At 40.3% G+C, this 27,151-nt stretch overlaps 3 protein-coding genes across 3 annotated transcripts in view; all 3 read right to left on the bottom strand.

Moving 5' to 3' along the window:
- LOC100709290 (type-2 ice-structuring protein) overlaps positions 1–27,151 on the bottom strand; it is a 169,799-nt gene that overhangs the window by 125,574 nt on the left and 17,074 nt on the right. The gene's annotated exons all lie outside the window — the stretch shown is intronic.
- LOC112846507 (Fc receptor-like protein 5) lies at positions 6,338–12,427 on the bottom strand. The gene is made up of 5 exons (XM_025906050.1): positions 12,358–12,427; positions 8,790–9,059; positions 8,400–8,657; positions 7,391–7,536; positions 6,338–6,753 (listed from the first exon to the last, which is right to left on the bottom strand). Exons 1-4 carry the CDS (start codon positions 12,425–12,427, stop codon positions 7,397–7,399), a joined length of 738 nt encoding a protein of 245 aa, XP_025761835.1. The 3' UTR covers positions 6,338–6,753; positions 7,391–7,396.
- Positions 14,687–18,224, bottom strand: LOC100708480 (type-2 ice-structuring protein). The gene is made up of 6 exons (XM_003457798.4): positions 18,117–18,224; positions 17,203–17,279; positions 15,630–15,766; positions 15,421–15,540; positions 14,997–15,102; positions 14,687–14,858 (listed from the first exon to the last, which is right to left on the bottom strand). The coding sequence occupies exons 2-6, from the start codon at positions 17,261–17,263 to the stop codon at positions 14,788–14,790; spliced, it is 495 nt and encodes a 164-aa protein (XP_003457846.1). The 5' UTR covers positions 17,264–17,279; positions 18,117–18,224; the 3' UTR covers positions 14,687–14,787.

A 27,151-nucleotide genomic window follows, 5' to 3' on the forward strand; every position in this document is an offset into this window, starting at 1 on the left:
AGCACATGTAAGTGATAACTTGGCCGACTACAACTGTTAGTGCTGGTCTTCGGCTCAGTATAATGAAACGATTTAAAACTAATCTTGCATTGAGCTCTAGTGTTGCAGACATGCTATTGTAATAACATGGTTGTGATCACTTCAGTCTAATTTTAGTTGTTGGGTGACGTTTTCATATGTGGTTTTTCCAAATTTAGTCTTGAACGGCATTTTTGCAGTTTTGTCTTTGTAGTCTGACCTAACTGACTCTTTTACTGTGATATAAATGACTGCGCTGTGCGCTGGAGCGGCTTAATTTTTTTGAAATCGCAATGGCACACTACACAGATGACTCTGACTCAGACATGGAACTTACCTCATTACCAATGTGCCAGATAGTTGACAATGTAACTCCTAGCCTTAGCCAACAAGTGGTGGAATTAAGAACTGAGGTGAATAGGCTTAGTGACTGTTTACGTGACTCACTGAACATACAGCAGAGTTTACTGAAGCAGTGGGACCAACTCACAACGGGGAACTCTCCCCCTCCTGCAGTCCCACAATCTCCTGTTTTCCCGATGGCCACATCGACACCTCATGTTCCTGCGAGGGACAAAACTGAACCCACCAACAGTACCAATCCGTTCCTGCCCAGCAACCCATTTCAACCTACAGATCCTTTCCTCCCGTCTCACTCACTCGAGCTCAGCAGCACTTCCAGAGTGATTGCGGCAGCTTTACATCACGCCAAACTGGAGCCTCCTGTGTATGCTGGGGATGACAAAGTGCAACCTGAGGACTGGTTAAATACAGTTGGCACATACAAAGCCTCATTGAACCTAACTGATGGGCAATTGCTAAACGAACTGCCACACTTTCTTGCAAAAGAGCCCGGGAAATGGTTCAAGGCATTGAGCTCCCACATCACGTCATGGGCTCAATTCTGTCAGCTGTTTAAGACAGTTTTTCTGCCCTCCGACAGCCAAGAACGCATCCTGAGAGGGATATTGGATCGTGTTCAGGCTCAGGACGAACCACTCCCAACCTTTGTTGCCCACATGTTGAGTGAGTTTGATAAACTGAAGAGCCCTCCGCCTGAAAAAGACAGAATCGACCTAATTAGTAAACATGCTCTTGAAAAATACAGAGTTGCCCTGTATGGCGCTAATGTCACTTCTGTAATGGACCTGCTGCTGCGTGCTCATGAGCTTCACTCAGTGCTTGGACCGCATAGACCACAGCCTCCTTCGTGTGGCAAAGAAAACTATAAGCCTGAACCTTACTGCTTCAAATGCTCTCAGCCAGGGTTCACTACACGCACCTGCCCAAACTGTAACACCCAACCTCATTTGCCACAACGACCCTCAAACTCTGCTAGGCATGGCCCGGTCCAGCCATTGCCGGCGCCTGGCCCCTCTGACCCAGGCCACGAAAGGTTGGAATTAAGCAGCACTGCATCCCAGCCGCAATACAAGCAGTCGGGAAACTCCGGGGGGGGAGGACATTTCACAGAGGCCAGCCTTCCCCCAGTTACTAACGGAGCCTCACATGCCCCATTCACTGCAGGGTGGACACAGTCTTGGACACTTGGAAGACAATTTTTCACAAGTCCACTGGAATACCCCACTAAGAACAAAAGTGAACTTCAATGCTTCATCTGTGGATGCTACCCTCGACACGGGCGCTTCCCTCTCAGCTGTACGACCAGATCTCATTCAAGTAAATGACTCTTACCCCAGAAACACAAGTGAGTGGAATGGTCCTGCAGTTAACCTCGCCAATAATGCTCCCTGCATCCCTGAGGGTGTTATTTGGCTCAATATTGGATTCATGAACAAGAACTTTTACCAGCGTTTTGCAATAATACCAGATTTGTCTTCTCCTTTCATTCTGGGAATGGATTTTATGGCAAGAGCTTCTGTTTCTATTCACATTCCCACTAGAACAGTCTGCATTGAGGACATCCCCTGCCCACTCGCAGACGATGAAGAGGACCTTCCAAATGATTACTTGCATTCGCCTGGAACACTGATGTCTTTGGACTTGATTCGCTCAGACTTAACAGCCAAACTGTCTGAAGCAAGTCTCTCAGAGAGCGACAAGGATGCTTTACTCAATCTGCTCAGCAAGTTTAGCTCCTTGTTTGATGGTCATCTTGGTCGAACGGCTCTCACTGAGCACGCCATAGAGACTGGCAATGCAACACCTGTCAATCTCCCACCCTATCGCACATCACCTGCTAAGAAACGTGTGATTGAAGAACAAGTGCAACAAATGTTGAAGGACAACATCATTGAACCTTCCACAAGCCCTTGGGCAGCTCCTGTGGTCATTGTCAATAGAGCGGCCGCGGAACCAAGGTTTTGTGTGGACTTTCGAGGGCTCAACCAAGTTACCCGAAAAGACTCTTATCCCCTGCCTCGTGTGGATGAGTCTTTGGACTTTCTGGCACGGGGAAAGTTTGTCACAACATTGGACTTAGCGCGAGGCTATTGGCAGGTTGCTGTAGCAGAAGACTCCAAGCCTAAAACTGCCTTCATCTCTCACTGTGGTCTCTTCCAGTTCCGGGTGCTGCCCTTTGGGCTCTGCAACGCACCTGCAACTTTTCAGAGGCTCATGAACTCTGTGCTTGCTGGCCTCATTTACAAAACGTGCGCAGTCTACCTGGATGACATTGTTATCGCCTCACCTACCTTTGAACAGCACTTGGTGGATCTTGAGGAGGTGCTGGGCAGACTCCAGGCTGCTGGCTTGTCCTTGAAGCTCAAAAAGTGTCAATTCTGCCTCGATGAATTCACCTTTCTCGGGTACCGCATCACATCATCAGGTGTTAAACCCGATCCAGACAAAGTAAAGGCGGTCAAGGAGTTTGATACCCCAACCTCGGTGAAACACGTCCGTCAGTTCCTTGGCTTGACTGGCTATTATCGGCGCTTCATTCAGAATTATGCCCGCCATGCTGAACCTCTTCACGCCATCACCAGAAAGGACAATGCTTTCCACTGGGACGACAGCTGTCAAAGAGCCATGGACACTTTGAAAGACCATGTCACATCAGCCCCGATCCTGTCATTTCCGGACTTCGACCGTCCCTTTTCCATTCACGCTGATGCATGTGACATTGGTCTTGGGGCAGCATTGATGCAAAAGGATGACAAGGGTCGTGAGTATGTTGTGGCTTTTGCTAGTCGCTCCCTTCACAAAGCTGAACTCCCCTACTGCACTTCAGAGAAGGAGTGCCTTGCTGTGATATGGGCCCTGGAACACTTCCGCCCGTACGTTGAAGGTGTTCATGTTACTATCTTCACTGACCACAATAGTCTCAGGTGGCTCATGTCTCGTCAAAACCCAACGGGCCGACTCGCCCGCTGGTCACTTCGTTTGCAGGACTTTGATTTCACAATAGTGCACAAACCTGGTGCACAAAACAAAGTTCCCGACGCACTGTCACGCCACCCTTTGCCTCTGACCTCTGACAGGCCGACGGATCTTTTACCAGATCATGCTGTCATGGGCAGCCTGGACATTCGTACTCTGCCCCCCGTCATTCTGGCTGACCGTTCACAATTGAGACAGCTGCAGCTGGATGATCACGTCACAGGTCCACTCCTCAGAGACATTGAAGCAGACTCTCTGAACAGCTCAGACAGTGCCACCTTGTTGCAGTATGTTGTGTATGACTCTCTTTTGTATTACAGAGACCCCAAGTCCACATGTGCTTTGCACCCTTTGAAAGAGCTGAAACTGTTCGCCCCTACTTCCATGAGAGGCACCTTGCTGGACTATTACCACGACCACCCCACAGCAGGTCACTTGGGTGTTTCTAAGACACTGGCTAGACTGCGCTTTAGGTTCTTTTGGCCCAAGATGGCTGCTGATGTGAAGTGCTATGTGACTTCATGCTCAGTGTGCCAACTCACCAAGCCAAGTCAGAAAAAAGCAGCCGGTCTTATGGTTCCCATTGTCCCCCAGAAACCCTGGGAGTATGTTGGGGTGGATTTTGTTGGACCACTGCCCCACACCCCCGCTGGTAATGCATATTTGATCGTGTTTGTTGACTATTTGACTAAATGGGTCGAAGCCAGTGCTGTCAAAGAAGCTACATCTCAGGTAGCAGCTGGTAAATTTGTCACTGACATTTTTGCTAGACATGGTACACCCACTTACCTGATTTCTGACAGAGGGTCTCCTTTTGTGAGTGAGCTTTTTGAACATGTTGTTTCTGCCTTAGGGTCAGTGCACAGACTAACTACGGCTTATCACCCTCAGACGAATGCTACTGAACGTGTCAACTGGACTCTGAAAACTGCAATCCGCGCTTATGTAGGTGATAAACACACATCATGGGACAAGTTTCTCCCTCAGATTTGCTTTGCTCTGCGTACCGCCCCCCATGACAGTACAGGTATGACTCCTGCCATGATGCTTTATGGTCGTGAGTTAGACACCCCGCTTGACCTTATCACTCGGCCTTCTACAGCAGGTGTTGATGAACCGGGTGTACCTTACCCTGAGACTCTGAGAGCCTCCCTACAGGAAGCTCACGACCACGCCAAAGCAGCTCTGGACTATAGCCATGACAGACAAAAACATTACTATGACTTGAGACATCGACATGCCACGTTTCGTGTTGGTGACCTTGTGAGAGTTAAGACGCACCCCAGGTCAGACGCTCAGTCTAACTTTACTGCTAAACTTGCACCACTGTTTGAGGGACCATTGTGTGTATCTCAGAGACTCAGTGATGTTAATTACAGGCTCGCTTGGGTGGACTCCGGTGTGGATGCAGGTGTTTATCATGTTGTGAACATGCAACCGTTCCATACCTGGGACTCTCTCACTTCCAAAGAACATTCTGTTTCATCTCCTGCTGGGAGAGAGATCACAGGGAACTCTGAGTCTCAGGCCCATCCTGGCCCCCCTGCAGTCACTGACATTGACTCTGAGCCATTCCCCTTTGATTTACCGGACATTGACTCTTCTTCTGGTGTGGGCGCTGTTTCAGACAGTCTTTCACCCAGATCTGTTCAGCACCCAGCTGCTGGTGGACGTTACAATCTCAGGCCCAGACGTTGCCCCAGAATTACGTCTGGCTGGAACAACAAAAGATGGACTAATGATTTTCACACAACCGGGCTTGATCTGAAGTGAAATGTTTTGGTTAAACCTGTTTGATGCTATCTTGTTGCATTGCTATTTTGAGTCATGATATGTAGATGTTTCTGTTTGCTCTACTTAATCCAGTTTTATGGCTCTTTAGTGCGTTATGGTTCATTCTTGACATTTACTAAAAAAAAAAAAAAAGAAAACTGATTTTCCACTGTACATATTCATCCTATTTTCACCAGATTCATTTTTGACTGGTCTTTTGCCCTGTGTGTGTGCCGATCTTAACTATAACCTCTATGTATAGGGTTCTGTTAGGTGTGGTGTGTGCTTTTTCAGCTGTGTACGGCTGAGGACAGCCTTTTTCTCACCAGGGGGGACTATGTAACAGTTGCTATTGTAATGCAGTGTATCACCACATGGCGGCGCCTTCTGTCTCATGACTGGTGTGTCACCCCCTTTTTGTTCTTCTTCGTACTCTCCCTGTAATGGATGCTCCCGTGTGTACGCGGACTAGTGTGCTCTCGTGTAATGTGTGGTAGAGGTAACACTTTTATTTTTGATATTGTAAATAAATGAGTACTTTTGGAAAGTCAGAAGCTGTTGCTCATTCGCTATCCACCTGCACACCTCCGCGGCTGGCTTCATCTCCACCGCACGTTACAACATGTAGCTCCACATTTGGTCATTTTTAGTTTTATATTGATAATCCAAAATACATAGCATTATGACACAAGAAGGATGTTCTTTGTACTCCTGGTTTCCTAAAAGAAACTTTTTTATAAAATGTAATACACAGAGCAAATAAGAAACATAATACATTACTTTTTATTTGATTTTAACTACAATAATAAAGACATTACTACATTAGCATGGGAATGTTAATATTGACGTATGAAGACTAGAGCTGCCACGATTAGTCGACTAGTCACGATTACGTCGACTATCAAAATCGTCGACGACTGATTTAATAGTGGACGAGTCGTTTGAAGCTTTGTAAGATCACAAAAGACGCAAGAATAAGTAGTAGGATTTAAAAGTGTAATAACGGACTGAAACAGAAGATGGCAGCAGTGCATGTAAAGGATGCCAGCTGCCGTTAAACCCCGAAGAAGAAGAAGCTGTGTCCCAGAATTCATAGTGCGGCCCAGCGCAGTTGTCAACAATGGCGGCAGCTAGTTAGTTTTAATATTACTCTTATTATTCTTTCTGGGTCACAAAATAAACGTTTAACATATTTTCAAGCTGTAAGTTTTACGTCCAATCGATGCATGATCTGATTAGTCGACTAATCGCAAAAATAATCGGTGACTAGTCGACTATCAAAATAATCGTTTGTGGCAGCCCTAATGAAGACTAGCATGAAGCTTATGTATATTTTGACATTGGCTTAATCATTGTTTTTGTCTTTTAAACCAAACACATCAAATGTGAGAATTTTGCAGTTTTCAGTTCAGCGCAAACAGCAGATTGATCATCAAGTCATGAGCTAACAGTGTAGGCAAAACATCAGCTGTTAAATAGTTATAAAGTTAAAAAAGTAAAACAAATAAAAAATTTTTACTTTAATCCTGGTGATACATTGATTGTTATTGTTCATCATGATCTTCATCCTCAGACACTCCAGTCAGAGATGATAACACTCTCTCATTTTTGTCTCCGTTTCAGCTGGAGGAGGAACAGAAACTTTACGTAGTGGGACTTTTTTTAAAAGCAGAATTTAATCCCATGTAAGCAGCGCTATACAAAAGTGGCACTTTCTATTGTTGCCATGAGATCTAGCTCTGACCGCTGACCTCATTAACAACAATAAGAATCCCTGATGATAATTGTCTGTCTTTATCTGCTGTGACATTTTTTTTAAATCATGAATATCTGTCATCATTTAGTGAACATCAACATACAAACATGCCTGAGGTCACTAGCTGAGCCACAACCAAGGGTCTGTTTCACAAAGTGTCATGAGTTGAGAAGCCACGTTACACCACTGTGGTCAGTTGGCATCTACTGTCCAACTGGAGGAGGCTGCAAATGGAAGACGTGAATCTTTCACAGCAAGAGGTTAAAGTGTTGCTGCTGCTTTTCAGTTATTTTCAATCAGATGTATCCATCGCCTGATTTCATACTTATTTAATAATTGATAAACTGACAAAATGAGTTTGGAAAAATAGTTTTACGATGGATTTTTTGACATTTGTTTGGCAGCTACGGTGTTGCATTGGCTACGGTGTTGTACTGACCCTGTGTGGAAATTGAATATATTATTCTAAATATATTTATATATATTTTTTTGTTTTACTCTTACCTTGAGTCAACCTTTGCACATGGATATACACAGTATGAGTATACCAGTGAACAGGATGAACAAAAAGATTGTGTATGCCAGCATGGGAAGAGACATCAGAGGAGGAGGAGGAGGAGGAGGAGGAGCAGTCGTAGATGGAGCTCGAGCTGTGATACAGAAAAGGTTTTGTCATCAGTTTTCCTGTTTAGGACCAAATGTTACATGAAAAGTAAATAAAGAAAATCCATCGTTCATGTAGTGGTGAAGAGTTTACTGTGTAACTGGACTAGCTCTTATAAAGCACTTTTCTACTCTCATTGAGCACTCAAAGCACTTTATACAACTCTTGCATTCACCCAATCACTTTTATCTACGGTTTTTAGTGCTTCTATCTACCATTCACTCGCATTCACACTCCGATCGATGCACCAGAGGGCAACATCGAGTTAGTATCTTGCCCAAGGATATTTGGCATGTAGACTGGCATGTAGACAGCAGTTTGCAGTTTGCGAATAAAAATGGGAGAGTTTGAAAAAGAACTTTGACCTTTAGTCACATTTTAATTTGCGTTCACTACTGAGAATGCTAAACACAGACCCTGAACATTTTTGGGACCCTAAAAATGTTGGGACACTGTATGTAAGTAAATCTAATGCAGTGCAGGCCCATCTTGGGCCTAGTGAAGGGACGAGAGGGTGATAGGAGGCTCCTTCTCGTCTGCGGGAGACGAGGCTGATGTGGACCTCGCTCTGGAGAAGGGATTCCTGGCCTGCTGGTGGACTCGTAATAAACATCTGGCATAATTACAATAGGGAATTATTGTACACTTGCTCCCTCTTGTATTTAACATAATCATTCTATTCAGCATGACATTCTGGTGCATCGGCTTTCGTATCCGCATTAGATAGGCACCAAAAATTGAAACAGGAGATGAGGGTTCTGATTAATAGTTTTACTCCTCGACTACTGGATACCTGTCCTTATAAGCCATCAGACGGAAGCTTCATGAAATTAATATCATCATCATCACCTCTCACTTCCAGCCAGATCTCTGGTGACTGTTCTTTTGTCGGATGTTCACACTTGTAGAAGCCTTCGTTCTCCTTGGACACATGAATAAAGCTCATCCTTCCTTCAGACCTTTTTCCAATAAAAGTACCATTTCTGTAGAATTCAGCACTGAAATTGGACGTAGACTCCTTTGCATATTTTTCTTTATAGGAGCAGTTTAGTGTCACACTGTCTCCCTCAGTCAGAGGAACAGCAGGACCCTGCAGGATCAGACCAGCTGAAATGCAGAAAGATAAACTGTGGTCTCTGACTCTGGTTTCCGTCTTTAGTTACAACGTTGCAAAATGTGTTCATTTTATTTTTACTTAAGACACAACATCAACAATCTGACATTACTTAGCAAGCTTACTTCTCACTCTGATGTTGATGGTGTTGCTGCACTCCCCCCTGTCAGACTCACACCAGTACACTCCACTGTCTGATGGGTAGACACCTTTGATGGTGCAAGATGAACGATTTAATTGGCCCCAGGTCTCACATGAAACAGAAGACTTTGTGGAGGTGTTTCTCTTGACCGTCCAGCTGCTGAAGCTGCCTGGCACTGCACAGCTCAGAGTCACAGTTTCACAATAAAAGAAGGCTGACCTGTCGGGATGGATGCTGAGAGTAGCAGCTGCAGCTTCAAAAACATCAGGTCGAGACACATCAGTTAACATGCAGTAGCCTACATGCAGTGTGTTGAGATCCATGACATGAACATCAGAGAAGTAACCTGTACTGATCGTAAGTGCTAAAAGAGAGGGGGGACTCACAAAAGATTAACATGAGAGTCAGAATAAATATTCCATTAGACCAGCAAATATGAAGACACGAGCTACAACAACCATTATAACTAACAGTGGATTAAGATGCATATTATTCTGCTGTACATGCTTATATATATATAACACTCATGGTCTGCCTGTTGTATCATTGGAGGGGCAAATGGCCATCCACTGTTTAGCATTAAAGTACAGTCTAGTGCAGGGGTCAGCAACCTTTAAGACCCAAAGAGCCATTTGGACGTGATTTCTACACAAAAGAAAACACTGGTTTTGACATCTAAAATGAAGATAACACTGTATATATTGTTTTTTACCTTTATGCTTTGTGTGACCAAGTGAGGTGTGTTGCTTATGAAATCCATGAAGTGCTACAGAGAAAATTACATTTTATTTATGTAATTAACAAATTTTGAACTCTTAAAGAAATATAACAAAAGGAAAGACACCAACCTGAACTAAAATGATCCATGTAGCAAACAAAAACTGTTGTGCGCTGCCACCCTCATATTGCTTTTGGGCTTTTGGAGCCTTGACCTGACTTTTAAAAAATAATTCAAAAAAAGCTCTATGCTGCTGAAAAATGAAAAATAGATATTTGCAAAATTCTGCCTAAATATGTATTTTACCTGGTTAATGTGTGCGGCAGGGCGTGGCCTGCAGCGTCACTGCAGGGGAGGCGGACGCACCTGAGCGGCACCCGCAATCACGTCTCGCGGCCTAAATGTCTGTGCTCTCTCTGCTGTTGTGTTGGTATGTGTCGGGTTGTGAGCTGAAAAGCTACTGCTGGCTGTATGTGTACAGACACTGTGTGTGAAAAGTGGTCAATAAAGAGATGCTGAAAAGCATGTTCATGGAAACATCGTCGGGTCTGCCGTGATATACTTACAATGGGACTTCTGCTTCTGAACCTCTGCGCACAGCGTCTGCAAATCGGGGCTGTACGAAATGATTTTTATCTTTGCAGAGGACTGTAAGCTGTCATCTGTGAGGCGTGAGCGGTGTTTGTTTTAGTTTTAGTTTAGTTCACGGTGGAGAACAGCTGCTGACATAATGTGGATCCGAAGATCTTTAATTGGCCTACCTGGGGTTGAAAGTCTCGATAAATCCACGGTGTTTCGGCGGGAATATCAACTTCCAAAAGTGTGACGCTTATTTTGAGCGATGAAAAAATAATAGAATATATATATATTTTTTATATTTCAATATCACAATAATCTTCCAATTTAGAACTACAAGTTAAAAAGAATTAACTGCAACTTCAGAAAACACTTGCAAAATGAATAATTCCTGCAAAAAGAAAAATGCTGCAAAAAGAAAAATGCTGCAAAAAGAAAAACACTGCAAAAAGAAAACGCTGCAAAAAGAAAAATGCTGCAAAAAGAACACACTGTTTATAGACACAGGAGGGAAAACTGAAAACTTCCCAGAAACTGAAATTGTAATAAATGAATCACGCTAAAGCCGCCTCTACATCATTCTGGAAAGGTCCAGAGCCTTTATACACAGCATATGCCAAGCAGACTCAGTGGTAGATAAATAATATGTAGCCTTAAAATGTAACATCTACAGTTTAAAGAGACACACAGGTCAGTACCTCGCTGTTGTCTCTAAATATTAAGATCCATAAAAAAAATCAGTTTCATTAACAGAGGACACATGAAATGAGCAAAGCTGTCAGTTCTTAAGAGCTGTGCACGCTCTCATTTCACAAGTTGGCCTACATTTTCATGAAAGACAGAAAGACCACACAGTTCAAACCTGTAAAAATACTGAATTAAGAAAAGACTTAATTCAAACATAGACTCACACTATGTTTCACCAAGTTAAAAAGAAATGCAGAAAAGCTGCTTCAAACACAAACATTTATCTTTCAGATCAGTGTCTAAAAAGCACCATTAAAAAAACCTGATCCTGCATTTACAAAAGTAACTCCTGCAGTCAGACCCCAGCCTCCATTTTGACCTTTTCATGTTTCTACAGTAGAATTGCTGTGGGGATCACTTTAAAGTCTCTTTAAATACTAAGAGAATACACAGAGAAAGATTACATGTACTTTTTTACTTTGCTTTTTTGTATAATGACGAAACACTGATCACAACAAAGAGGGGAAATACTCCTACAAATACTCCAGCAAACATCTCACCACTCAGCATATTAGTAATTTGCATGAATATAATGTCTTTGACATGCTGCTTAGAGAGGATAGGGACCCTCAAAGTGGAGCCAATAATAACCGATGTGGAATCGGAATCGCTAAATTCTTATCAATTCGCGGACTGTTGAACAGCTAGAATACTTCATCAGACAAAACATGTGTTAAAAAATAAATGTACAATAGTAAAGAAAACTCAAAACTGTTTCTCTTCAATCACTGCTTGTTTTTAAGCGCTAATAATAAACATTTTACTTTTAGGCACTAACATTTGGCAGAGTGGGGAAAGATTTAATTTTTCCCGCTAGTCTTGGTTTCAGAACACCAGCATTTGGTACACTTTGAGTTTCAGTTCCACCAAAAATATCAGTTTAGCTAGTTTGTAGATGTGTCATAGCCAGTAACTGCACTCCAACAAGGCCTTAAATCCAGTTGAGCTTCATCAGCTACCGATGAGCCGCAGGTGTGTGCACATGGGTGGAGGTCAGGTGAACCACAGGAACAAAGACGCCACCCTGCTGATTGTGGAACCCTGTCAGAAACAGCATGACAAAGGGTTCTGATTTTTGCACAGAGTGTCAAACCACTCAGAAGTCTCCTGATCAAGTTTGGGGACGATATTGACCAGGAGACCATCTACCTGCATCAGGAGCAGGCCCAGATGTTTCCAGGAGTACATACACAATACTGAGCCACATTATGACACAGGTTGGATCAGATTTTTAGTGTGATTTTGAATCCAGCTGTAGTTGGCTGAGCATTAAAGTATAGTCTAGTCTAACATGTTGCAGGTGCAGAGTCAGAACAGCACCTTCTCAATGGGCTGTGGCTTTAACAGCATTAGAAAAATAATAAATGAAAATCGATGCAGTGAAGACAGGTGATTATGATAGACTATAAATGTTCACACTGCACTGAAAAAGGCTGATGACTCACAAACCATAAACGCATGTGTAAAATGAACTAAAAATAACATCTGTACAAGAAACACATTGATTTACCTTTAACAAAATCCAAGCAGTGGATGAGAGTCCACAGTGAGAAAGTGAGAAGAGACTCCACGGATTTCATATTATAGAAAAAGGAAAAAAAAAAACTCCCCAGTGTGTGGGAGAATAATACATGTTGGCTCCTCCTTCTATAAATCAACACCCATTTCCCTTTTAAAACTTGAATTAAGGAAGTGTGTTTAAACAGCAAGTTTTGCTTTTAAAGGTTTTAAAGGTTACTCAGAGAAGGTCCCAAAAGTTTCTCAGTGACAGCAAAATAAGAGCTGGCTGACTTAAATACTGCTGAAAAGATATTCGGTGCTTGATTTATTATTATCTTTACCAGAGGAGATATTAGGTCATCTTTTATGAAAGGAAAAAGATCAAATTTTATGCCTAACATTTATTTATTATGGCACCTTGTGAGTGGTAAATTTTTTCCCTACCTATTTGTCATGGTGAGTGATGTGTGTGACTGAAGAGGACGCTGTCATGTGTGTGACTCACAGGATTGCTGTTGGCCTTCCCCACCCTTGGATTCCCTGGACTTTTCCCCTTTGCACATTTTGTATATGGAACCAGGTGTGTTTGTAAATAAACTGTTCCACGTATTTTAACCGAGTCCTGTGCTTCAGTCCGATCCTGCTTTGTGACGCTAACATTTACAATGGGAGTGCTATTGGAGTGTGACATGCTCTCAGTGTCATGTGTGTTGGGAAGGTGTAAGAGGAAAAAGTTGAATACACACTGTCTTCTTATTAAAAAAGATATTTCTTTCATATTTCATCAAAAAAGAGCTGTCTCTGAGAGAGATCTTAAACATTTAACGGTCCTGATACTGTCAAGCATGAAGCAGAAAGTCTCGCTCATATAAGGTTATTAGCCCTGGACTTCCTTATATGAACAAAATGCAATGGATTACACAATTCTAACCGCGTATGTGCAATACACATTTGTTTTGCTTTTGAGACTCAAATGATTCACAGTGGTAATTTACTCAAGTGCTGTGCACAACAAGTGAGTCCTGTATTTCATGACATTTATATTATGTCTATACTGATGCAGCACATTTGAAACATGCTGTGGTTGCTGGACTGTTTGCTTTCGTTTTAGTTGTGGTGAGAATCACAGAAAATTAACAGACATCATAAGGACACCCATGCCTCACACGTTCTTTGCTTACAAGAAGAGTAGCAGATGCTGCAGGAAGTTTAAACAGTAGGGAAATAGTTGGTTCTTATGCAAGAAAACCATTTCTTGATGTAAGCTGGTGGGGTAATCATTTCCAGAGCCTTGGCACCACAGTAGCATGAACATTTTAAAACCAATTCTAAAATCAACTGGGAGCTAATGGAAAGAGAATAAAATATGGATGATATGACGTTACTTGCTATAGTGTGTTAAGAGTCTGGCTTCAGCATCGTGTATTGCCTTGAGACATGAAAGCGATGATTTATCTAAGCCAATAAATACGGGAATACAATAATATAGGTGCAATGAGACAAATGCATGAACAACCTTTCTAGTGCAGAAGAGGAGGTCACAATTAAGAAATTTTAAGAAATTTTCTATGCGAGTCAAAATCCAAAGATGAATCAAATATTACAAACACTTGTCTTTGCAGAAAAGGAGGGAATGACTCGATTGATTCTTGAATTAACATCAGGAGGCGCTACAATGCTAGCCTCAGTCTTGCCGAAGTTTAAAAGAAGGCAGGAGTCAGTCACTAATCTGGGATAAACAGGGTGACCAATCGGTGAACCGCAGCATATATAGCTGAATGTTATCAGTATAAGAATAATAAGAATGCAAGGAAAATATAGAATAATGCTAAACTAAAGGAATGTGGCCAGAAAGAAACTGAAAATAATCATTAATCCAGGATCCAACCTAGTATAATCATCAATAAGTCATTAGATTTTTATTGTGTTTTATTATGCTTACTATCAAGGATTTAGGCCTCATTTCTGTCATTTTTTCTGTGCTTAGAGATGAGTACATGCAGAGCAAGCTACAGATATGTTTCCTTGTATTGTAATTGTCATGTAGAGAAAAATCTTAGTTTCCGCTTACTTTACTCTATACAAAGAGAGTACTAAGAATACTGTACTAAGAATACTGTTGGCAGAAAGACACAAAGTAGTTTAAAAAAAGTTGAAATTATCATAGCATGCTCACCTAATCTGGCAGCACATTTAAACATCAGGGAGTAAATACAAATTGTACAACACATCTGAGGTGTAATGGTCTGGAAACTGGTAAAGATAACTTGTACATGCATACAGGTAGAGCAGATAACTGCTTAAAATATGTGTATATGCCACAAAAGAAGATGGGCATGTTTGCTTGAAGCTTTAATGCCGCAAAAAAGAGCAAACACCATCATACATCAGTATGTGCTTTATGGGAGTTTTGTGCTTGAGTGTCAGTCCAATGCTGCCATTAGATGATATTCTTGGCACAGAGAGATGGCAGATGATATCCACACCATGCATCAAGCCAGCAATTTGAATCTGCAAGATTCAAGAGCAGAAATCATTTAAATGTTACTCAAATGAAAAATGTAAAGAACCAGCCTTTATGGCTTGTATATTTGATCAATTCAACCAGTCATACACATTAAGCACTCGTTGATAACTGTTCTAAATTACCTCGAGAACTCATCAGCAGACACTTCTCATAGTAAGCATTACTGGGCTCTCCCCAGCACCAATGTGAAAAGGAGAAACTGGTCCCATCACTCCAAAACCAAGTACCCTTGTAGAAGACAATTTTTTTTTAAAGTAGTTCAGACAGGCTTGTGTGTTATCCTAACCAACAGATCAGCTCACTTTAATGCAACCACACATAACTTTCTGTATATCTAACTGGCAAATCTCACATTAGGCATATTATTTACCTGGTTAGTAATCTCTAAAAGGCAGATCCTCAGATCTCCACCCAAGATTGTTGATTGACATTTTTGACATAATATTGTATATGTTATCATTAGTACCTGTTTTTTTACTTTAGCTTCTCTCCCCTGCCTCAGGTTTCACTGCAGGTGGGAATTAACATTTTCTTTTGACAAAATACCTTGAGTCCTTTGCTGCCTCCAATCCAAACTCGCATGTTGCCAAACAGCTGAATGATCCTTTGGTGCTCCCAGTAAGTGTGCACTGATGCAAGGTTTGCCCCCAAGTCCCAGCAGTGTCTCTTCAATGAAGAGGGACAAAGCAGAGGTTTTTTAAAACAATGAGTGGTTCAATCAGGTGTTAAAGATGATAAAAGTAAAATAAAATTACCTTAGCAGAATCCCAACTCATGGGTGTTTGATTGTAGAAAAAGCAGCGAAAACCAACTTGAGTCCAACCGTAAGGACATCGGGGTTGATTCCAACCATCAGGACAAAAAACGCACCTCTTGACCAGGTGACTCTTGGCTGTGGACAAATGAACAGTTGTACATGTGTCTCTGGTTAATATTTTATTTTGTATTACTTTTATTTACCATATATATAACTGACAAGTCATACAAGTAACATTTGACAAATAAACAATAATTAAAGGTTTGGTGGTGTACTGGTGTGCAGTTATGTGTATGAAGTGCAGGGCATTGTCTTTCCTTCACGTTGATAGATTGATATCTATCTATCTATCTCTCTCTCTCTCTCTCTCTCTCTCTCTCTCTCACTATATATATATATATATATATATATATATATATACAGTGTTGGGGAGTAACGGAATACATGTACCGCCGTTACGTATTCAGAATACAAAATATGAGTAACTGTATTCCGTTACAGTTACCGTTTAAAAAGGTGGTATTCAGAATACAGTTACTTTGGTGAAATAAATGGATTACACGGCGGTACTTCCCTGTTTCATATTGTCGCGGGTCAGGACTGTTTGGGTTTGTTTGACAGCTACGTTCTGTTGTTCCAGGCGGCAGCGTTACGGTTGCCATGGTTACAGGGTGACGCGCTCTCTCTCTGCGTGTTTCCTGGGTGAGAGAGCGCTTTTTTGTTGTTGTTGTTGTTGTGCTAAGCTAAAAGGCAGAATGCTACAGGCATAGCTCTAAAGCATGTAGCCTGATGGGCAGTGTAGTCCGTGCTGCAGGGAGAATGGACTGCCATACCCGTTATGTGTCTGTGAGCGAGGGAGGGAGAGAAAGGAAAAGTCCGAGCTGTCACGGAGCAAAAACGGGAGCTGGAAGCATGTAAATATAATAATAACCACAGCAGCCAAGAAGAGTGCCTGACGAGCCCATTTGTAAGTAAGCTATTAAGACTCAACTGTACACTGTGTTCGTGTTTTCCTCCGGAAAAAATAAGTTCCGTTGGAGCAGCCTTTCAACGCCTCTCTCTGTCTCCCGCAAGCAAACTTGACCCAGACAACAAAGTAAAGCTAGTTTTCGGCTACCAGCCCGACAGGGAACCGGACGTATTAGCCAGAGGTCCCTTTACTACGTTTCGGAGCCGCGGACCTTCAGTAACAGTAATAAATCACAGCAATAGGACATTCATGTAGTTGTAAACAGCATGATAGTATATTAAGTATTCCAAAGTATTCAGAATACGTTACTCTCATTGAGTAACGTAACGGAATACGTTACAGAATACATTTTGGGGCATGTATTCAGTATTCTGTAATGGAATACATTTTAAAAGTAACCTTCCCAACACTGTATATATATATGTATATGTAGATAGATAGATATATATAGCTGTAGGCTTTGTATTTATTAAGGCAATATAATTAATTGTAACAATGGTAACTTATATATCTTATCTATTATCTTGGATATCTATTAAGCATGACATTATGTATATATACATATATATATATAAAATTGAAAATACACTGCCATACTCACCACCAGCAGTGGTTACAGCCATCATTGCACAGAGAAGTGCACACAGAGTCAGCAGCTTCATGGTGATGTTATAGTTTCTGTGGAAAACAGAAAAAAAACTACTATCAATTCAATACAGAAAGGATGAAAAAATCTGAGAGTTTGTCACAGAACATTTACAGAACATATTAAGACCAGCCTAACATACTGTTCATTAAATTTTACACATTTATATAACCTGGAACTATCAATAAAACCGCAGTGACACATATGTTGTTTTTCATACTCTTCTTTTATGAATAGTGTGTAGCAGAGATAGCAGAGAATGACTCATCCTTTTCTGTCCATTCCTTATCTTCAAGTCAAAGAAAAAGTGAGAAAGAGTGTCTATCGGGGCGATATTCTGAAACCTATACCACAGCACGCCCAGCAGATCGGAAAACCAACTAGAGACTCCAGAAAAACTATTGAAAACATCAGCATAATGTTTAAAACTATAAAATCTGTGATGCCATGTGATTTTATAATTTAAGACAATTTCACCTCTAACGTCCAGTCAGAAACTACAGCTAGCAGTGTTAAGCAGTTACTCAGTCACAATCCCAGACTCAGTCATCCATCATGTCCACCCAGAAAGGGAGACAGAGAGAGATCAGGCATTCACTAAAGAGGCTATTTAAACAAAAGATAACAAAACATTTCTTCAAATCAAAGAAGCAATAATTCCATTCAAATATTTCTCTCTTCATGTTGTTTTCTGTGAAGAAAACAACATGATTGCAAAACCAAATATTTTCAAACTATTTCAGATCATTCATCCTACAATAAAAGGATAATCAATGTTTGTAACATTAATTTAACATCACAATTTGTTTTCTGTTTTCTGCTGATGTAAACAACCAACATGACTTATTCAACTCCGATTTTGACTCTACCTGAAGCCAGGAAGGGAAGAATGAAGCAGCTCTCCAAATAAATGGAACGGCCTCTCCAGGTTCCAAACACAGAGTGGAAACTGTTGCGGTCCAGGAAACAGTGGGACAGTTTCTCTCTGAGTGCCTGATTTTTAAACTGTGACCTGCAAATACATCAGTGACGTCAACAGAGAGAGGCTTAAATTCATTGGGAATGAAAATACAGATCCCATCAATGACGCTATTTTTGTGACTTTCATGACTAAGTGAAATGGCACCAGAACTCTCTCTTACAGTCAGCAGCATCACCCTCATTACTGTCTTTTTCCTGTCCAAGCCCTGCTGTGTTTTTCATATTGACTCTGGCAGAATGCCTAAGGTCTTGGGGAGGTGGATTCAGGTGGATCATCTTTATGGATCCTTTTGTGTCTTCCAAAAACTTTCTAATTTTAACAAAGAAATAGTTATTCTCTGTTTTTATTTTTACTGTCTACCTCTGATTCACCATTTCCCTGTGAATGACGCAGAGGGACTTTTGAATGTCCCTTTAAGACCTTTTTTTACCTCACACTTTTGTTGTTTAGTTGTAATGTTCTTCGTCTTTCTATAAAAATTAAAAGTCTTCATCCATTACAACATCCTCCTCCTCCCACACTGACTCACCTTCATTCCACCAACATCCACCATTTCACCATCAGAGATGGGCAGTAACACGTTACTGTAATCTGATTACTTTTTTCAAGTAATGAGTAAAGTAAGGGATTACTATTGCAAAAAAAGGTAATTAGATTACTGTTACTTTCCCGTAAGTATGCTGCGTTACTGCGTTACTAAAACCATGATTTTTTGCGAGTGTCTCATGACAGTGACGTAAGCGAATGCGACGTTTGTGGCAACAGCTGTGTGCAGATCAACAATGGATAATATAGTGGGAGAGTGGGAGACAGTATGAGCGTGCAGCGTTTAAAGCGTGGAAGCACTGACCTTACTTTGAGTTTGATTCTGTAAAAAGTGACAAAAACATTAGCGTCCGCTGTTCACTGCGTGGGAAGAAAACTTCTTTTTGCAGCGAAAAAACCCCTAAACTTCCAAGCAAGCACCGAGTGCGCTACGACGTAATGTGAAACTCACAGAGAAACTCCCGGATTCTTCCACTGACATAACCGCTGCGGCACACCTGCACCACGGCAAACATCCGCCTGCTAAACAGGTGAAAATAGAGCAACAGGACCGCTGAGTCCTTGATTTTATTTATTTTCTGCTGTGTTTTATGTGCATCTATTTGAAACACAAACAAATGTTTTATATTATGTGCTTGAATAGAAAATAGATTTAAATGTTAAACAAATTTCTTCCAGCCAGAGAATGTTGCATATAATTTATTTTTTGCTTGGTGCATAAAGTTAAAAGATTAAAACTAATATAACAAGTTTTAAAAAGAGACTTTTCCATTTGATTACATTTTATATGATGGATTATGCAGAAAAAGTAGAATTGGGCTGAAAGATCTATCGCTACCTACTCAGGGTGTAAATCATGTTTTAATAAGTAACTAAGTAACTAATTACTTTTGAAAATAAGTAATCAGCAAAGTAACGGGATTACTTTTGGGGGGAAGTTATGAGTAATTAGTTACTGATTACTTTTTTCAAGTAACTTGACCAACACTGTTCACCACATTGCATGTAAAGTGCTTTCATCTTTTCACTCTTTTCCTTTTTATCACTTACCTTGTGCCCTGCCTTTTCCCATATCTACATTCATCTGTTTATTACTTGTTCAGCTGTCTCTACTTGGGATGCTCCCCCATCCCGCATCTGAAGCATTTCATATTTTCAGATACTATATGAAAAACAAAGTAAAAGTTATCGATTCAATCTTGAAAAGCAATGCTCAAGTTTTTATCCGCCGTGAGGGTCATTAAAACCTGTATTTTAAAGGAGAAAACAATTTTTTAAGCAAGCAGATTTGCAACCAAGAAGCATGATTTTAATAGCAGAGAGGAGCAGTGCATGCTTAGACAACTCCTGCTTCGTTTCTGATGAATGATGGAACACTGGTGATTGTAAATGGACTGGTTTTTACATAGCACTTTTTTTTTATTGTACTTGACCACTTGAAGCACTTTACACAACATGCCTCATTCACCCATTAATGCAAGAAACTTTTGTCTATACCTGTAATTATATTCAGAATGTTCAGTTACTTTGTTTTTAGGGCTTCTTTATCTTTTTCCATTCTGGACTTTTTTACTTAGCGTGTAGGTTTAGCTACTCCTCAACCTCCTTTTGTAACAGTGATACTTAAAATAGATTTTCACCACTTAGAGTTCAGTATCTTGCCAGAGCCTCATTTTGCAATGCCACACCCGATCAACTGTCCAACAGCCAAACTAAACTCCTTCACTGAGGAGTGCTGAGTCAGCTGCTCCTGACCCGAGCTGATAGCAGTTCCTCAGAAAAATCTCCACACCCCAGACAACCTAATGAGCAGCACAATGGAGTCATTCTGCATCCCCAGACCCACCCGTATACCTCATCCACTCAGGGAGAGAGAGAGATCAGGTATTAACTGAAGCAGTTGTTTAAACAAAATACAACAAAACATTTCTATAAATCAAGAAACAATTAAAAAATTGTTTCTTTCTTTTTTTTTATTTTTTTTTTATACTGCATCTGAAACCAATAATAAAAGTCTGCAGAAAAAAGTAATAATGGGGAAATGGCCATAGTCCTGGAAAGGAAACAATGGAACCCGATTTCTCCCTGAGTGCTTGAGGTTGGAGCACGCATATTTATAAAAACATCTTTGTTTTAAAAATTTATGTAGTGTGACCTGCAATTACTTTATTAATGGCAATCAAAAGAGGAGTACATTCATTGGAAAATAAAATACAGGTTCCACCGGGGATTCTGCTTTTATGACTAAGGAAAGTTGAATCACACCAGTCGGAAATTCTGATCAGGAGCATTATCCTCAGTACTGAGTGTTTCCCAGCCAAAATGTAGTTTATTAAGAACCACCAAGTTAAAAATAGATGCTGGTTTCGAAACAGCAGTTACTTAGAAAAAAAAAAAAAAAAAAAAAATTCACTCAGTGTGAGAGTCTTCCTCAGTACCTTCATGCTGATTTATCCATGTGTAGTTATGCTAAAAGTACACTATCCCAATTTGGTGTGAGGTAGCAAATGGATTTGATTGCTAATGGGTAATTGACTTTATTGACTTTACATTATTTGGAAACAATAATTACAAAGAATCACATTCTGATTTTATGCATATTACATGTTCACATCCTAGAAACTGGTGGAAAACTGAAATGTATTAATGGACCAATTCTTATGCTGTTTTCCAGGTTTTTGTAGACCTGTTTCATGCAATGAATGTTTACCAGAGGTTTGGTGCATACTGTGTCTGTATTTGTTGTGTTGGACTGCAAAAGAACAGGCTTTTTTCCTGCCCTTGTCTTCAACCAATCTTAGTTCCTCCTGCCACAGATCCAAGCAGATGTGATGAACAGATGAGGAGAGAGAGGAGTTCAGTCAGCATCAAATAAGTGCTCTGACATCTTGATTTTGAAGTCTTATAGTAAAGTGATGTCAGTTAAAAGAGGTGGTGCACATACATTACTTTTTATTTGATTCTAACCATAATGATAGAGACAAATATTACTACATTAGCATGAGAAGTGCTGGTATTGACCTATGAAGCCTAGCATGAAGCTTATTTACATTTTGGCATTGACACATCATTTGTTTTTGTCTTTTAAACAAAAAACTCATCCAATGTAAGAATTCTGCAGTTTTCAGTTCAGCACAAAGAAAAGATTAAATCACGAGGGTGATACATGATTGTTATTGTTCATTGTTATCTTCATCCTCAGACACTCCAGTCAGAGATGATCACACTCTCTCATTTTTGTCCCAGTTTCAGCTGCAGGAGGAACAGAAACTTTACGTAGTGGGACTTTTTTTAAAAGCAGAATTTAATCCCATGTAAGCAGCGCTATACAAAAGTGGCACTTTCTATTGTTGCCATGAGATCTAGCTCTGACCTCTGACCTCATTAACAACAATAAGAATCCCTGATGATAATTGCCTGTCTTTATCTGCTGTGACATTTGTGCTCAAAACATCAATATCTGTCTTCACTTAATGAACATCAACATACAAACATGCCTGAGGTCACCTGATGAGCAAAAAACCTAGGGGCTGTTTCACAAAGTGTTATGAGTTGAGAAGCCACGTTACCCCACTGTGGTCAGTTGGCATCTACTGTCCAACTGGAGGAGGCTGCAAATGGAAAACATTAACATTGGTTTCACAGCAATGTTAATGTGTTGCTGCTGCTTTTGAGTTATTTTCAATCAGATGTATCCATCACCTGATTCCATTCTTGAATTGTTGTAAGACTGACAAAATGAGTTTGAAAAACTAGTTTTATGGTGGATTTTCTGTCATTTGTTTGGCAGCTAAGCTATTTGTTTGGTGTTGTATCTGACCTTTGACCCTGTGGAAAATTAATATATTCTCAGTATGATTTTTTGTGTTGTATGCTTACCTTGAGTGAACTTTTGGCGCATGGATATACACAGTATCAGTATACCAGTGAACAGGATGAACAAAAAGATTGTGTACACCAGCCTGGGAAGAGACATCAGAGGAGGAGGAGAAGGAGGAGGAGCAGTCGTAGACGGTAGGGCTGGGTATCGTCACTGATTTCTAGAATCGATTTGTTTCCGATTCAATTCAATTCAATTCAATTCAATTCAATTCAATTGCATTCAATTCGATTTGAATCTGGGAAATTTTGACAGTCAGAAATATTATAATTCAGATCAGTACATTTACATATTTTTGTATCAATAAAAAGGAAGCTGACACACGCAAGGCTTTATCAAAGGTGTGAGCGTCACAGCAGATGCCTTGTGTCAAAGTAGCTGAAGATAAAACACAGAAAACAATGAAGGTGGTTTTCCTGGCCTGGGATTTTATAAAAATATCCTGCAGTACATCAAAAACAAAAGAAAACCATTAATCAACATATGACCGTTACCTCTGACGTTACAGCGTTTTGCATTTTACATAATTTTAAAAAGTTAGATTTGTTCAGTATTGAACGGCAGAAATTAGGTTTTCTTTTCCGAAGTATGTAAAACGAAAAAAAACAAAACAACGGCCATTAGCGCTGTAAACAACAGTAGACTTGTGCGTAACAAGCAAGCGAATAATGCAGAAAACAGATTTTTAGACGGGAAACTGTTCTTGAAGTACAGAGAGAGAGAGAGAGAGAGAGAGAGAGCTGTGCATGAAGTGTGATTTTTATCGTGGTGGAAGCAAAACAGTAAAAGTCAGAGTGAATTCATGACGATGTTTATGTGAAGCGTAGTTTGGATCTTCTTTTGCTGCTGCTTCGGTCAATATTGTTTGGAGAGAGATCAAACTAACAGCTTTAGAATCAGTGCAAAAAGGGCGTGAAAACAAAGCGCGGACCCGCCGACAGATCAGAATCAGCGAGCTGTAGGCTTTCAGCCCCGACTGCGTCCCTGCCCTCAGGTGAGAAAGGCGACATCTCACTGATTCTGATCCGCGGGTCCGCGCTGTACCTGTACCTGCTCTCATTTACTGTCTTAGCTGTTTGGTGATTGTTGAAATTTTGTGAGGTTTCACCTGAGATTCTGGCATTTCGGGCAAAATTAATTTATGTGAAAAAAAAAATCGATTCAGGATTTTAATGAATTGATTTCAAGTTATGCAAGCCAGAATCGATTTTAATCGATAAATCGATTATAAAAACCCACCCCTAGCCATGAGCCCCATCTGCCTCAAAGGCTTGGTCAGACACTGCACATGCTCTGTCCAGGTGTCATGCTGCTTCATACTTGGATGATGACATCATCCAAGTATGAAGCAGCATGACATATGTGATGTGTGGTACGTGAGGCTGTACTGTTATTCTATTAATGAGGTAATTGCAGGTCACATTAAATTGAAAAAAAGAAGAAGAAGATATTTTTATAAATGTGTGCTCCAACCTTAGGCACTCAGGGAATGTTCCACTCTTTCCTGGACTATGGCCACTGTTTCCTGGACTATGGCCATTTCCAGATTTTTTATTCTTGTTTCAGATACAGTTTTTAAAAAAGGGGGAAAAGTAGAACTTATCTTTCAGTTAGTGCTCACATGAAGAGAGAAACATTTTGTGGAGGATTATTGTTTCTTGATTTATAGAAATGTTTTGTTAGCTTTTGTTTAAATAACTGCTTCAGAAAATGCCTGATCTCTCTCTTTCTCTCTCTCTCTCTCTCTGAGTGGACATGGTGGGTGGGTGGATCTGGGGATGCAGAATGACGCCATCACAGTTGTGGTCAGGTTGTCTGGGGTGTGGAGGATTTGTCTCGGTAACTGCTACCAGTTAAGGTTAGGAGCAGTTGACTCACCACTATATGCCATAAAGCTGGCTCCTATTCTCAGCTGCTCAGTGGAGTTTAGTTTAGCTGTGGAATAGGTATGAAAGTGCAAAGTGAGGCACCGTCAAGATACTGAACTCTAACTGGTGAATGCTAGATAGAAACCATAAGAAAAAAAAAGATTTAAAAAAGATAAAAAGCATAGAAAAAATGTGGTTGTACTCAAGGAGAATAAAAAAAGTGCTATTTAACCCTTTAAAACCAGTCGGAGCGGGCACGCTCCATTTTGCACAACTATTTTTAAATCCCTGTAGAACCGGAAACACGTAAGCTAGCGCAATATTTTTTTTTTTGCATATGAATGCGGGGGAGTTGTACTTACATCTTATGCCATCAGCTTGCCCTAGGTCAAAGTTTCCTTCCACATATAGCTTTGCAAAAGTTTCATAAAAAGCATTTGCAGCAACAAAAAACTGTTTCTATGATGCTTAGAGCTCAAATTGCACTGCTGGAAATAGTTTATTTTGATGCACATGCTGATTTTTTTGCAAATTTCCATAATAGGATTTATTTTTGTTTTTCCTGCAGTATACAAATTGGTGTAACTCAAAAATAAACCCATGAAGACAGTCAAAATAAATATCCTGTGGTTGGAAACTATTTTGTGCAACTTTTTTATATTTACGGTTTTGAGGGATAAACCTCTTAAATTTCTAGAAATATATGTTAAAAAAAAAAAAAAAAAAAAGCCAAAAATGTGTTTTCATTTTTTGTGGTTTATTGCACTTTTTTGCAATTTATGTAGTAATTATGCACTTAATGCATACATATTATTAAAATCTGGGCTATAACGATTGTATTGATGTATATCAACTTGAAATGCTCCCAAAAATGGCACTACAGCATGTAAAAATATAAAGATAAGCTCTGGCGGACTTGGTTCTTTGGTAGGTCTTAAAGGGTTAATGCCAATCGAAAAAGCAGTAAATTCACTGAAAAGTAAAATACAGGTTCCACCAGGGATGCTGCTTTTTTTTTTTTTTTTAACTAAGGAACATTTCACCACAAAACTCCAGTCAGAAATTTTGATCAGCAGCATTATCCTTCGTACTGTGTGTTTCCTGGAGAAAATGTAGTTTCTTAAGATCCGCCAGACTAATAATAGAGGCTCATTTTGAAACAACAGTTACTCCAAAAAACGTTTTTCACTCAGTGTGTCCCATTTTCAGCAGTAAGAGAGGGGGGTTAGTTTCACTCGGAACCACAGGACTGCTGCTCAGGGACATCAGTACATCACACTTTAAAACCAGAGTCTTCCTCAGTACCTTCATGCTGATTTATCCATGTCTATTATGCTAAAAGTACACTATACCAAGTTGGTGTCAGGTAGCAAATTGGTTTGATTGCTACTGGGTAATTGACTTTCTGATTTTATGTCTATATCACATGTTCAGATACTAGAAATCAGTACTACTATTTTCCAGGTTTTTGCAGACCTTTTCCATGCTGCTGTCTACACATACAGTGAATGTTTAACAGAAGCATGGTGCATACTGTTTCTGTATTTGTTAATAGAATAGAATAACGCAGTTGTTTCTGCATTGCAACAGCATTTTGCAATGCAGTACAGTACGGCCTCATATACCACACACCGCATATGCTGCTGCATACTTGGATGATGTCATCATCCAAGTATGAAGCAGCATGAGTCCAAGTAAAACTTAGAGTCATTACATTCTGGACCTGTGAGCGAAGCTCCTGGTTCTTGGTAGGTTATTACGAGAGAATTTGCTTGAGGTCCAGGAAGCAGCATCTGTACAACACAGAGTCTTGACTTAGACATGTTTCACCAGGAAACAAAGGGCTTGTAATGCTTCTTAGTTAAGCTCAAAGTTACTTCCTAAGTGGCAAGGACTCTTTGTGATCAGACAGCAAGGGGCAGACATAGACTATGAAGTGGTGTATTCAGACACGACTTCAATCATACAAATTTATTACCTCAACTTCCTCAAAGTATGAGGGGGACTTGAAGAGAGGTGAGGTAGAGAAAGACTGAAGTGAGTGAACTGGGGCCTGAGGTGCAGTTCAGGAAAGAAAATAATAGTTTAGACCAGTTGTTGTGCACATGGATTCACAAATCCCACCAGAACATGGAGCTGCTGACTAAGTAATTAACAAGTAATTAACAAGGTAACGATACATTTGTTTATTTATAAGAACATTATTGTCCACTGACTGTATGTTGAGCAAATAGTGGACCCAAATGCAGACAAAAAAACTGAATGTAAAATGAACAAAAAGCCCTTTGTTAAGGGTGATTACATGAGTACAAATAACAAGATAAAGTGAACAAGGACGAAAACTAAACTAAAACCTAAACTGGAAGAAACTAAACTATGACAACTATGACAAAAGACATGAACATGATTCAGGGCAGGAGCATGTAAGAAGCTATGAGGAAAAAACATAAACATGGAACATGAGCATGACCTGAGTTGAATCATCAAATACGTGAGCTTAATGTTACGTGGAGGAAAGAAACACAGATGATCTGACAAAGAGGGGTAATGAGGGAAGTGGAAACACCTGGGGAAACAGCTGGCACTAATGAACATAATGACATCACAGGGAAAAAAAGTACAACTAGA

Source organism: Oreochromis niloticus, linkage group LG3, assembly GCF_001858045.2.
Source record: "Oreochromis niloticus isolate F11D_XX linkage group LG3, O_niloticus_UMD_NMBU, whole genome shotgun sequence".
Taxonomy (NCBI): Eukaryota; Metazoa; Chordata; class Actinopteri; order Cichliformes; family Cichlidae; genus Oreochromis; species Oreochromis niloticus.

What these genes read in the sequence shown, in the direction of transcription:
- LOC112846507 (XM_025906050.1), bottom strand. Translation starts at nt 12,427, where the DNA reads ATGAAATCCGTGGAGTCTCTTCTCACTTTCTCACTGTGGACTCTCATC. An exon ending in CTGCTTGGATTTTGTTAAAG is followed by an intron (nt 9,060 to 12,357) that starts GTAAATCAATGT and finishes ATGTTTTTGAAG; the next exon opens with CTGCAGCTGCTACTCTCAGC. An exon ending in GATCTGGCTGGAAGTGAGAG is followed by an intron (nt 7,537 to 8,399) that starts GTGATGATGATG and finishes TCTGTATCACAG; the next exon opens with CTCGAGCTCCATCTACGACT.
- LOC100708480 (XM_003457798.4), bottom strand. Translation starts at nt 17,263, where the DNA reads ATGAAGCTGCTGACTCTGTGTGCACTTCTCTGTGCAATGATGGCTGTA. An exon ending in GGCTGTAACCACTGCTGGTG is followed by an intron (nt 15,767 to 17,202) that starts GTGAGTATGGCA and finishes ATTTGTCCACAG; the next exon opens with CCAAGAGTCACCTGGTCAAG. An exon ending in GAGGCAGCAAAGGACTCAAG is followed by an intron (nt 15,103 to 15,420) that starts GTATTTTGTCAA and finishes GTCTTCTACAAG; the next exon opens with GGTACTTGGTTTTGGAGTGA.